At 39.2% G+C, this 14,042-nt stretch overlaps 1 protein-coding gene across 2 annotated transcripts in view; it reads right to left on the reverse strand.

Annotated features, from left to right (window-relative positions):
• The window catches only part of LOC106674127 (furin-like protease 2), a 230,590-nt gene that overhangs the window by 5,598 nt on the left and 210,950 nt on the right, over positions 1–14,042 (reverse strand). For both annotated transcript variants that reach the window (XM_024226046.1, XM_024226047.1), the window contains exons 6-13: positions 2,324–2,483; positions 2,077–2,249; positions 1,877–2,007; positions 977–1,122; positions 745–909; positions 570–687; positions 399–515; positions 114–319 (exon numbers count right to left, since the gene is read on the reverse strand). In XM_024226046.1, the coding sequence (XP_024081814.1) occupies positions 114–319; positions 399–515; positions 570–687; positions 745–909; positions 977–1,122; positions 1,877–2,007; positions 2,077–2,249; positions 2,324–2,483 (1,216 nt within the window). The remainder of the gene's footprint in view (positions 1–113; positions 320–398; positions 516–569; positions 688–744; positions 910–976; positions 1,123–1,876; positions 2,008–2,076; positions 2,250–2,323; positions 2,484–14,042) is intronic.

Here is a 14,042-nt window from a genome sequence, read left to right on the forward strand (position 1 = left end):
AACACATTAAAATTAATAAAAATAATTGATCAAGAATTGTGGTTTTATATAACTGATAAACCAAATAATTTATTAATTCCATTAATGTAAAAAATTAATTATAATTATCTTACCTGCTCTATTGACTTTACGATTTCCTGTATTCGCAATCTGCAACGTCCATTTTCCGTAAGGGTTCTCACCCCAGAAATGAACCGAAAGGAAAGGCCACTCGTCAAAGTTAGAGTTGTCGACATCCCTCGGTCTTTCCATTAACAGAGTTGATGACGTGCCCGAAGGAGATGTCAGTATTATTCTGAGATTACCTCGAGGAAAAAATCTGCAAATAATCATTATTGTGTCTTAGTCATTTTTACGTTTAATTTGAATTATAGATTTTCAGAAAAAAATGTCATTACCTGAGAGTGACTTTGCACTGTACATGTTCTAGATAGCGAACTTCGTTTACTGTCCCTGGACAGCCATTAGCGTTAATATCTGATTTTAAAAGACTGCCAAATAGAGGCGAGATTTCCCTAAAATAATACAAATTAATATTTCTTTTCTACAAAAGAGTGACACTAACGTACCTCTCTGAGATGATTTCTTGTGTTTTACAGATGTGTTGTGGAGGGACTGTGATCCAATTTTCAGCAAGACTTACCATCGCAGCTCCATCCATCAGTCCAAATCCAAATTTGTGGCTCACTGCATACCCAACATTGATTAAATAAAGTCATTTTTTAAACAAAATTAAGAATTTACCCTTTCTCTTCATTCCATTCAAAGTCCATCCGTTTTCATTTGTCAGCGGTTTAGGGTTTGCAGTCATGATCACAATGTGCTGCATGTCCCTCCAGGTCAGTGATGGGTTGGCTTCAAGAGCGAGAGCGCACAACCCTGCAGCCAGTGGTGCAGAAGCTGAAGTACCTAAAATTACAAAATCAAATGTAAAAGCTGTTATGATTTAATTCACTTTAATGTTAATTTTTTCTACCTGTATGCTCAACAGTACAAAGATGATCAGATCTAAGGGTGCCATCCATATCAACAGTAGCGATGCTTTTGTCGTGTCCGGGTGTGCCTGAACTGTAGGTAGCTGCAAGCGTCGAAGAGCATTCTTCCAGATACCAAGGCTTGTATCTAAAATATAAGCAAAAACAAAATTAATTATTTTTATATTTACATTGCTACCACCTAAAGGAGACGAGTAGTTTGGCAACATTAGTACCTCCTCAGTCAGAGGTGTAAGTTGGTAACTGGCTACAACCTCAAAAAGTGGTGCAGGCTTAGTAAGATTGCTCCCACCTCAGGTAAAGGAGTAAGTTTGGCAACATTGGGACCTCCTCAGTCAGAGCTGTAAGTTGGTAACTTGCTACAACCTCAAAAAGTGGTGCAGTCTTAGTAAGATTGCTCCCTCCTCAGAAAGAGGTGTAAGTTAGTAACTTGCTACAACCTCAAAAAGTGCTGCAGGCTTAGTAAGATTGCTACTACCTAAATACATTGATGATGACATTGCTACTACCACAGGTAGAGGTGTAAGTTTGGCAACATTGGTACCTCCTCAGAAAGAGGTGTAAGTTGGTAACTTGCTACAACCTCAAAAAGTGTTGCACGCTTAGTAAGATTGCTACCACCTCATGCTGAGGTGTAAGTTTAATAACATTGTTACCACCACAGGCCGAGTTATAAGTGGGCAATATTGCTCCCACCTCAGATAGAGGTGTAAGTTTGGTTTACCACCCTCAGGCAGGCAAAACTATCTATGCTGGTTACTCTGACACTACATAAGGATTAGTGAAGAAAAACTGACTTTTTGGAAGAGTAATACAATTTTTGTTATTAGAGAATAAAATCATGTTAAACGATCTTAGGTAAATGTAAATAATAAACTTACCCTCCTTGCGTTGCGCTAGAAATTGAAAGTGTGAAAATACTATTGGTGTAGCCATCGCAGTTGCAATTGTCAGTGTGTCTTCCTCCGTTTCCACTCGCCCAAATGAAAATAGATCCTTTACCATTTCTTCCCTGTTGTCAGTAACATAACAATCAGCATAGAATTTTGCAAAATTTCTATTGAAATATAGTCGTACTCACTGTTGTAACTCCATTGATAAAAGCTCTTCTTGCAAGGGGTCCTGGACCATCGACTGTTTTACCATCATCCTCAGGTCCCCAGGAAGCTGAGTAGATGTCAATGTGGTTTGGGTTGAGCGAAAGTGCTTTTGCCTCAACGGCATCGTTCACACTCCCATCAAGCATTCTCACACCTAATTATAATTAAATGTAATTAAAAAATCCTATGCTATCTCAAACTGTTGAGGTTTAAATTCAATATACTCACCGCCTATGCTTGAATTAAAAGCAACGCCAACACCACAGTAGTTATTGTGAGCAACAGAAGCAACCTCGCCGGCGCATCTCGTCCCGTGCTTATTGTCACCGTTGTCCCTAGGCATGGGGATCGGATCATTGTCATTGATGTCATAACTGGCATGAGGATCCTGGAACAAATGAAATTATTAATTTTTGACAGAAGTATATCTCTTGATCTTTATTGGTTGACCTATTAAAAGTAGCAATAAAATGGCAGTGGTAGCAAGTTGACAAAGCACTACAAGGTATAAAAGGTCGAGTTGATAAAAAATCACAATTTATGAAAATAAGTACCAAATTTTAGCCACACAAATTGCCAAATGGAATTTTGATAAATAAGGTTTACGGTATGTAATAATCTGTAGTTTGGTCATTGCCGATCATTTTGGTCTATCCTCGCTGTTTTGTTCTGTCGTCTCATCGGTGGTTAGCAGTTGTTCTTTCAGTTTGCCTACCTAACTTTTTGTTGTATGTCATATACATGTACTTTTGGGCAAAACTACCTTATGTTTGCAATTCTTAAGCTACATAAAAGGTGAGACATGAACAGCTACAGGGTCTATAATTTTATCGATTCACTTGCCAGAACAAAAGTCAAGGTGGAATCAACAACTACAGGCCAATAGGTTTTTGATTCCTAAGTTAAGGTGAGACATCACCAGCTATGGGTCAATAAGTTCATGATCCCCAGGTCAGGTCAAGACAAGACGACAAAAATAGTCTTTATAATAGCTAAGCCAGGTACAAAGCAATTAATAGATACAAAACCATAAATTTGGAGTTTGTAAGTCTAGTAAAAGGTGAGACATCAGCACCTATAGGGTACATAAATTTATGATGCCTAAGCCAGCTAAAAGGCGATATTAGCTTCAGCCTAATAAGGTTTTGATTACTATGCCTGGTAAAGGGTGAAACTTCAGCAGCCACAAACTCATAAATTTATGATGTGAGACACCATCCATAATTTTGAAGCAAGGTTAAAGGAGAGACATCAACTCTCAGAAGTTCATTATCCCCAGGCCAGGTCATAGGCAAGACGGCAACAAATATCACAACCCCTCAAGTTCTGATGATTTCTGAGCTAGGTAAGAGGTGAAACTTCAGCAGTTGCAAGTCCCATAAATTTATGATGACTAAGCCAGGTACAAGGCAAGATGCCACTCATATCTACAAGATCTTAAGTTAGTATTTTTTAAGCAAAGCTAAAGGAGAGATACCATCATTAGCTATGAGACCATAAGTTTATCACTTTTAAGCTAGGTAAAAGGCGAAACTTCAGCAGTGCAAGTCCCATAAATTTATGATGGCTAAGCCAGGTACAAGACGAGACACCGTCCATAACAATATCATAAGTTGGTATTTTTAAAGCAAGTTAAAGACAAGACATGACAAATATCAGAAGCCCATATGTTTATGATTAAGCCAGCTTTAAGGCAAGATACTGCCAACAGCTACAAGACCATAAGTTTATCATTTTTAAAATGATAATTTAAAGACAAGATATCACAAACATCACAAGCCCATAAGTTTATGACTCCTAAGCCAGGTATATGGCAAGATACTGCCAACAGCTACAAGACCATAAGTTTATCATTTTTAAGCCAAGTATGTGAGATGCCACCCATAACTACAAGATCATAAGTTGGTATTTCTTAAGCCAATTTAAAGTCAAGATATCACAAATATCACAAGCTCATAAGTTTATGACTCCTAAGCAGGTATAAGGCAAGATACTGCCAACAGCTACAAGACCATAAGTTTATCATTTTTAAGCCAGGTAAAAGGTGAAACTTCGGCAGTTACAGTCCCATAGCAGAGTACAAGGCGAGACGCCATCCATAACTAGATCATAAGTTTGTATTTTTTAAGCCAGGTTAAAGGCATCATTCTTAATTGAGGTACAAGGGAAGACATCAGCAATGGACTATCAAGTTTTATTTTTTGCCAGGCAAAGTTCAGACGCCATCACCACCATAAATTGATGATTCATAAGCCTGTACATAAATTTATGATTTCCAGGCCTAGTAAAATACAATATGACCAAACGTTAGAGGATGGAAAAATTCAAAATGCGTCTGACCTGTGAAGATGGACATAATAGAACCTGGTTTTATGACATTTTTATACTACATTAGTTAAGTTAGTTTAGATAATAAATTTTAAGCGACCTCACAGTTATTTATATTACGATTATGGCATTAATTAATTACTTGTCTTAACATTTTGAAATATGTAAGATTAAAATGTAAATTGTTATTGGCTCGTTGGCATGAAAGTGTAATTTTGTTTGGTTAATTTTAACATTTTGCCTGTGTAATTTCGTTATTTTATAAATAAACTTATTATTATATTGGCATAAATGCTACGGAAGATAAGTATTACATACACGCGAACCGGCATCTAAACAAGCGTGAATAAACAGAATAAGCTGTGCTCAGTGTGGGCTTTATGCTGTAATCGCGCTGTTTGAAATAAATATTCATTGTCAATTTGTACCATACTGTTTAGTAAAAGAGGTTTCGGAGGTTCTTATGATAATTCTTTTTTCTTTAAACTGTTATTATAATAGATGTCCCTTAAGGCCACATAACTTACCGAGGGGACGATAATTTAGTACACAATGTTTTATTCGGTACAATTCCCAAGCCGGCTACAAATCTCCATCATTGGCCGTATTGCGTTATTGCGTTTAGTGACTGTTACAGACTTGGGAAGTTTGCGAGGAACAAAATTAGAACGGGACTCTGTAACGTACGACTAGTGACTAGTGGTCTCAAATCGACTCTCACCATACCCAGCTGTAAAATAAGCCAAGAGCCAGAGGAAATTGTGTTCGACAAAAGGCGTTGAAGAGCCCATTTAAACGAGTCTGGAGGTTATTATATCCAAAAGAGAAATTTTGATTTCATCCAGTTACGATTGGATGGGGCGGCTGAGGCCGTCGGTCGTCTTAAATCACCTAGGACGGGGCCGTTGGAGATCCAATGATGGGGAATGCTGTGATGGGATACGAAGCGGTTGGAGTAGATTGAGGTCGTCAAAACGATAAAATTTCATCCGAGCGTAAAACCAATCTACTCTCTCGTCGGAGGGGGCCCTTAATGAAGAATCAATCCAAATTCTCGAATTTCACACTAATAAAATAGGCTGTACCAACATTGATTAAACATGGGCGATATTTTCCACGAGGGGCCAACAAATAAGTTCGACCTTGAACGCCCTTTCAAAGCAAATTTTCCACCAAGCAAGAAACAATTTCCATGTGCCAGGAAAAATAACACAACCAGTTCAACTTTCTGGGCTCCTTCCTTATTAAATATAGAATCCTACAATTTCATCACCTTCAAAGAAGAGAGTTCTTTTTCTCTTCAATCCAAACTCAAACATGCTTGCATGATTATGATTTTCAGAAACATAAAAGGAGACAACTAAGGAGCCCATAAATGTATGATGCCTACAAGTACAAGGCGAGTCGCCGTCAACAGCTACAAGACAGTAGGTGTGTAATTCTTAAGTCTGGTAAAAAGAGATGAAATTAGCAACTACGGACCCATAATTTCCTGATACTGTTACCAGGAGATGGCTCAACAACTACACGCCAACAGCTTTTTGATTCCAATGCTAAAAGATTTCAGCCGATACTTGTCCCATAAATTTATGATTCCTACAAGTATAAGGCGAGACGCCGTCAACTGCTACAAGTCCGCAAGTTTGTAATTTTTAAGCAGGTAAAAGGCAGGACGTCCGGAGCTACAAATCCATAAGTTTATAATTCTTCAGCCAGGTAAAGAAAGGTAAGACATCAGCTGCCACGGATCCATAAGTTTATCATCTTCGGGAAGGTCAAAGAAGAGACGACAATAAAAGCTACAACCTCATAAAGGTAAAAAGTAAAACTTTATCAGCTACAGGTCCATGAATTTATGATGCTTAACTCAGGTACAAGTCAAGATGGCATAAAACAGCTACAGACCAATAGGTTTTCGTTTCCTAAGCCAGGTAATATACCATATTTCTAGAGCAAATGATGTACTTATGAATTCCAAGCCAAGAACGTAAAAGGTTTTGATTCCTAAGCCATACGACAACAAAATGAACCCGTATCACTTATCATCACTGTTTGGTCTTCAGCGGAGGGTTTGTGTTTCAAACCTAACCAAAAAAGACCAAATTGATAAATCCCTCAGTATACCGCACGGAGAACTCTCACTAACAATCTCAAATAATTATGAATTTTATATTTGAACTCTCTTAACAAAAACTGTCAGACGTTTAGTGACTGGGAGATTTTTGGTGGCCCTGACAAGAGCCGGTGCTGTTTGGAAGCGTAGCGTTGAGACGATGCATCGAGGCCGGGACCGAGTATGTGGGCCTGTTTGTAGAGAGAGCAGTTGGCTGAGGTCCGGGGCCGTGAGTCGGCTGACTCTACATCAGTTAAAGGGACTCTGGTGCAGCAGTTGGCCGAGTGCAGCGGTTTGACTGTAGCCAAGTCGGCGATGTTTAGAAGGCGAGTTCGAGGCTAACGCTGAGAGTACCCTTGCCATCGTCGTAGGTGCTTCATTAGTGATAAGCGAGAACTCGTCGAAGAAACGAGTCTGCTGTCGTTGTCGATTAGTGATTGGAGAGGTCTCGTCGGGTTGACGAATTTCAGGGTATTGGTGAGATCACGTCGAGTAGACGAGTCTCCGATGAGTCTGAAGTCAATGGGGCAGTGTCCTGCTTATATACGCACAGGCTCTGCTATGATTCGCTGCAGAGTGGCGGGCGAGATCATTCCAGAACCGGTAGTGACACCTAACAGATTCCCACTACAGATGTAATGAGAAGAAAGTAGACAGGTATATGGCTTTAGGCAAAGGCCATACCGGAGGTAACAAGCTAGGTGACTAGTGACAAGGCGAGTCGCTTGGTAACACCCAAGAAAATCAACAGTGTGTAACATACGAAAACGGCCACACTAGCACGCCAGGCGAGTCACCTAGTAAACGAGCGGGTCTGTTTTTTTTATCTAGTGGATAGTGATTTCTGATGATGGAAGGCAGTTTTTAAAATACCTATGGAATCCAAATGAGGATCTCCACAAAAATCGTGACTACGTCCATATAGCATTTTAAATTTACCTTCCAAAATTTTCGCCGATTGATGTCATGCACCCAACTCCTTGATTTATACCCTAATAAATCATATTTCAATTTAGTATTTTCGGAAAGAAATAGTTTTCTAGTCTATGCAGAGAGAGACATTTCGGGCACTTCCCTCACGAGTTGCTCGATGTGAAGGGGATCAACGCAAGGTACAAAGCACTGCTAAGTTGCTGCCATCCTAGTGTGGCCATTTGTAACCTGCCACAAAGTAACCAGTAGACTTTGTTACTAAGCCCCTAGCTTGTCACCTCCGGTCTGGCCTTAGTCTTAAATTGCTCGTTGCTATTTATGGGTTAAATTAAAAACTGAAATACTATAAAAGTCAATTTATTAATACATGAAACAGGAATATGAAAGGTTTTTGTAAACGATCCTTTTGTCGCGGCTTTTCTCATGGAATTGGTCGTTCTCTATGGTGCTTTGTACTGTTTTGAGTATTGACTACCCGATTTGTTTTTCCAATCCTCGATTTCGTTCAGGGTAAATGATTTAAAACCGAATGGACAAACGATTTGTAAACCCTTTCATGACATTTAATTGGACGTTGGAAAAAAGACCTATTTTTTCTGTCAGAGTAGATAGCAGGTGGTTCGAAAGTGGGAAATAAAAATCAAACCCAATTAAAATCGGGTCAAGCAAGGTCGACGAAATTGAAAGGGACAATCGAAACCAATCAGGCCGAGGATGGGCCGTGGTTAATTTCACCACGTCCGCGGTACATTCCGAGAGTTTGATGTTTCCCGATGCCGTTTTCAATTGAATCCTAGAAAATATTACTTAATGGGTATTTTTGATTTTGGATATTTGGAGCGCGAGGCGAATTTAAAGGGGTATCGCATTTCACGCCTCGATGTAACCGCAGAATCGAAACCCGCATTCTGTTTCATGTCCACTCGGATGAAACCGGTTCAGACAATGCTGATGCATGACGGTCGATAACTTCCGACTGATCAATTAGCCAAATTAGTCAAAACAGCTTGGATATGACGAAATCCCAAATAGATCAAAGAAGATGGATAGAACAGGTTAACGTAAAAGGACCCGTCGAATTGCTTTATTTTATCAATTAATCAAGGACAAGCCACATTATGGTGGATTCCGATCATTAGGTAAACTTGCTTCTATTAGTGGTAGATTTGTGCCTCACCCTGCTTATATTCCGGACAAAAACAGCGATTTATCTTTATATATATAGGGTAGACTCGTACCACATCCCTAAAAGGTCCGGGACTTGGTCGGCCCACGTGTCCTCCATTAATCTCTTGGACCTGTTCACAAACCCCAAGATTTTGGACCATTTAATCTTGGGGAGTGATTTAGTGATGTCCTCTCCTTCAAAGATTTCAAATCTAGACCTAGCAAACCTATCACACTCTGCGAGGTAGTGCCTTGCCGTTTCTTCTTTTATTTCGCAAAAACGGCAAAAGGTAGGATACCCATTACGAAGAGGTGTCTTCTAAGTGGGCAGCGATTTATCTTACTTTATTTATCTTTAGGTCCTACTGGTCTATGGTTATCCGAGAAGACCATTTGCTTGTGTTAGTCGTGGGTCTGAACCTCGTCCTGCTTATAACCCTGACCAAAACTGCGATTTTATAAAGCTTTACATCCTACTGGTTCTTGTTAATAACGATGAAAAATTGCTTGTTAGTCGTGGCTTCGTTTCTCGCCCTGCTTATAACCCAATACTGAAAATGCCGACATGCCGAAATCCGGCCTGCAGACAAACTCAGTGAGGATAGGCAGACCAAAATTATTGGTATCCACCAAATTAGGCGAACAGGTTCCTTCAAAACCTTGTACAATTTGCTTTTCTGAAATTGAATCTTTTAGATGGAAAAGATTACAACAGATTGCCTTCCCGTTCGAAGCATTTCTTCATTTCTCCTTTTTCGGTGGTCAAGGATATAAGCAGGACGAGCACAATATGATATGTGTTTGAAGGTCTGAAGATTGATGGACGTCAAGTTTGATTGTGTCCGATAATTCGGATATTACTATCCTAGCTATTTCGGTCTTGGCAGATTACGGCATTTCGCCAGTGGCCAGGGGTATAAGCTGGGAGAGGACCTTCACTCTTCACTGAAGACCAAGCCCTGTGCACAAGATGGCAACTTTTTTAAAGGTTTGGAGGTTGATGGACCTGACCAACGAGTTCATTATACACACATCGGTTGAACAATTTCGACTATGTGGCATATACTCCCCGTTTTGGTCTGTCAGGTTTCGGTATTTCGGCAATGGTCTGCCAGAGTTATAAGGATCAAACTCACCGTTAACAGAGGCAAATTTATATTTTCGAAAGTTGTACTATTCCTCCCAGAAACATTGATACAAGGACATTATCAGTTATCTTTCGTCAGGTCTGTCAGAGGTATTCAGCATTTCGTAATCTTCAATGGTGCAGGGCTAGTCACAACGAAAATGCTATTGTCAAACTTTCGTATAATACATGCCCATAGTCACAAACACAGCACACCACAAGTAAATCTATATTTCCGAAATGTGTACCTTTAATAGGTCAGGGATATAAGCACGGAGAGGCACAAACCCACTACAAACAGAAGGAAATCGATATTTCCGAAATTTCTACCTTTAAATCGACTGGATTATAAGCAGGGAGAGGCACAAACCCACCACCCACTATCAGAAGTAAACCGTTAGTTTCGAAATGTCTACCTTTAATAGGTCAGGGATACAAGCAGGGAGAGGCACAAACCCACTACTAATAGAAGGAAATCGATATTTATGAAATTTCTACTATCAAAAAATAGGATATGCGGACAAGAATTATATGAAACGAACAGACTTAACAAAACAAGCACGAAAAGCTTAGACCATAGTCAAAAATTATGTTACGTCCTACAAGTTTGTTGTTAAAGAAGTGCCAATTTCGAAGAATTAACACGGACGAAAAATCCATCTTTTTGTTCAATAAAACAACCTTTCGTCCTTCATTACCTTTACCTGATACATAGTTAAATCAGCACTGTATAGAATAAGGAGAGAAAACAAGGATAAAGGGACGAAGTCTCAAAGTAAAACTCCTGGTTCTTATCCCCTCATTATTCCAAGCTTAAATCCAAGCATGAAAATCATATAAAATAATCCCCAAGATTATCTGGGAGAACGTCTGAAATGCCTGGAAAAAGAGAAAAAAGTGCCCTTGAAGTGAAAACCGGGGCTGGAAGGATTTGAGGGAAATTAAATAACAAAAGAAGCACAAAGAAGCAATCACACTCATCGGACCACACGCTGCACACCTCAAGGTAAATGGAACTGAAGATTGGGAAAAAGGGAAAATCTTTTTCTGCAACCAGTGTTGGTCTTAGGCAATAATCAAAATTAAAAATATGTCAATTACGAAGACAAAAATTTACATCACAGCAGGCGTGAATTGAAGATGACCATGGGTCTCTTAACTGTCCATTACTCGTTAAATGATCACTTAAAGTCAATGGATAAACTAATCGCGCAGGTAGTTAATAACAAAGCCCAATCACAGAAGTAGCACTGAAAATGATTCCTAAAGGAGAGTAAACTTTTCTTATTTTTGTACCTAGTGTTGAATTGGACAAGAGGGTGTCACTAAAGACCACTAAAACCTTAATTGACTATATTGCGGTAAAAACATTTTACGTATTCTCTGTGAAGCACAAGTTCAAAAAACGAAATTAGGAATATAATTGGTTTAAAGTTAGAGCTGAATATCCACTCTAAAAAATAACCTTGTTCGCGTTATTAATTTTAAACGGTATTGAGTTAGCTTCACGGCCGTCAGTCGACCGTCCACCGTAAAATCCGTCAGATTTGTTAAACCTTTTAGTTTCATTTGCTCATTACATAACATGCATGAGATTCATGATTAAGTTCCTTAAGTTCCCTTTGCCTATTATAGTGGTCGTGGTTTTTCTTTTATCGATGATTTCAGAATTCTGAATTGCTTTATTCTTATCGGCCTTACAACGGGTTTGTTTAAACTCTGCCTACGGCCCTATTGAAATATAATCCACGCGTTATATTTCAAAGCTTTGGTTTATTGCACCCATATGGCCCTTTTACAGAAGGAAGTAGACTGCAAAAGAACTCAATTTTATCTGGCACACCATCTGGTAAAAAAACGCTTAATACATCCCCTCTACGTAGACTGTTTTAATCAATTTTCTTTTGTAAAAAGCCACACATGAAAATAATCGCCGGTTTAAGAGAAACGCGTCATTTTTATATGTTGATATTAAACCAAAAAATTTCTTTAAAAATTTCTTTTACCCAGACTCGTACGAAACACCGGTTGTACGAAATTTATATTAAATTAGATAGATACAAATTTACTTTATTGAAATTTCAAGTTGATATAAGCAGGACGATGAACTTGTTTGGTCCTATCATCATGGTCTATCATCATTTGTTGGATTTATGTGAAACAGCTAGAAGAGGCAGATTCGGAAGATAAAAAGCTATCAAACTGGAAGTTCATCTGCCTCCAGACCTCTAAAAGTTTGCCATATTGCCAAATAGTTGGTTTTGTCTTCAGGGAAGCATTTGTCTCTCTGCTTATATCCCTGACCACTGGCGAAATGCCGTGATCTGTCTAAAAAGAAACAGCTAGGAGAGGCAGATCCGGATGATAGGAAACTATCAAACTGGAAGTTCAACCGCCTCCAGACCTCTCAAAAGTTTGCCATATTGCCAAATAGTTGGTTAGGCCTTCAGCGGAGCGTCTGTGTCTCTCCCTGCTTATATCCCTGATCATTGGCGAAATGCAGATATCTGTCTGGACCGAAACAGCTAGAAGAGGCAGATTCGGATGATCTGCAACTATCAAACGCCAATGAACCTCCAGAACTTTAAAAATTGTCATATTTTAAATCATAATCAGAGAAGGGTTTTTGGTCTTTCCCAACCAGTGAAGAAGGAGAAAAGTAAAAATGTCGTACGGGAAGATAACGCATCTGCTGTAACCTTTTCCATCTAAAAGATGCAATTTCATAAAATAAATCGTACATACAGGGTTTTAAAGGTACGGGTTTAACGTAATTTGGTTCGATACCAATAATTTTGGCCTGCTATCCTTGATGAGTTTGTCTGTAGGCCGGGTTTGGCATGGCGCTCTTCATTGGTGGGTTAGGAATATAAGCAGGGCAAGGAACAAACTCACATAAGAAAATATTGCCACATTGAAAATATAAAAAAAAGCCCACATTGATGATGACAAGTGGAAACGCGCATGGGAGGTCAAAATAGCGAGGACTTGCAGACCAAAATGATGAGAAACGACCAAGCGAAAAAAAGGAAACATTGCATCACATCTAATATTTATCTAGAACTTCTAGTACCGTAAAAAAGACACACTTCCACAGACAAACCTCTGATGATGATGAAAAGTCGAAGTTCCTCTGGCAGGCCAAACCAGCAAGAGTAGGCAGACCAAATAATCGGAATGACCGAGTTGCAATGTATTTACCCAGTTATGAACACAGAAAGGATAAAATAACACATAAGCAAACCACCGATTATGAAAAGTTGAAATTCGCCAGACAGACCAAAACAGCAAAGAGAGGCAGATTAAAATTACCAGAAAAGACCCAACAACAAAAACAAATATTGGGCAATATATAACCAGAAAAAAAGACCTAATAGCTCACACCGATGATGACGAAAAGTCGAAATTCACCAGGCAGGCCAAAACATCGAGGGTAGGCGGACCAAATGGATCAGAAACGACATACAAACATTAGAAACGAAAAAGGTAGATCATGTATGGCTCAAGATTATTATAGTTCAGAATTTAATTCAGTACTTTCGTGGTCCGCTTGACCAATTAATACATGACAATTAATTAAGGTTTTTAGTTGAGATGAAAAAAAGTTAATGGCACGAGAGGGATTCGAACCCACGACCTTCGGCTAGATACGCCGCTGCACTACCACCTGAGCTATCGTGACCTCGATCCACTCGGACATCAACTCCCCATCTCAACCCCACCTTATGAGTACAGTACACTTCACTAAGGCTCTCCGTCGCCATTTCAATTGTCGTCGAGAATCCAAACCGATTACACGACATTTGAAAAATGGCAAAAGGAGGGAAAACTCATAAGGTGGGGTTGAGATGGGGAGTTGATGTCCGAGTGGATCGAGGTCACGATAGCTCAAGTGGTAGAGCAGCGACGTATCTAGCCGAAGGTCGTGGGTTCGAATCCCTCTCGTGCCATTAACTTTTTTTCATCTCAACTAAAAACCTTAATTAATTATCATAGTTCAGAATGTCCCTTGTCAATCCATTTATCCTTCAGAATGGGTTTGGTCCAAAGAAGAACCATGTTTGCTGGAATCAAAGGTCCTTTGTTATCCATTGCTTTTCAAAAGTGGCTAAATATTTTTTTCAGGATCATCGAATATTTTAAATTACAAAATTAAGAATTTATGGAACTGTTTCAACAGCAACAAGTTTAATGACAATTCTACGCCGATATGATAAGCAGAAGTCGAAAAATCACAGAGACCGTTTCGTCTGCCCTTTTAAAAATCCGGATGAAGAGAG

The sequence above is a fragment of the Cimex lectularius genome, unplaced genomic scaffold (genome assembly GCF_000648675.2).
Source record: "Cimex lectularius strain Harlan isolate CLEC.00 unplaced genomic scaffold, Clec_2.1 scaffold110, whole genome shotgun sequence".
Classification (NCBI taxonomy): Eukaryota; Metazoa; Arthropoda; class Insecta; order Hemiptera; family Cimicidae; genus Cimex; species Cimex lectularius.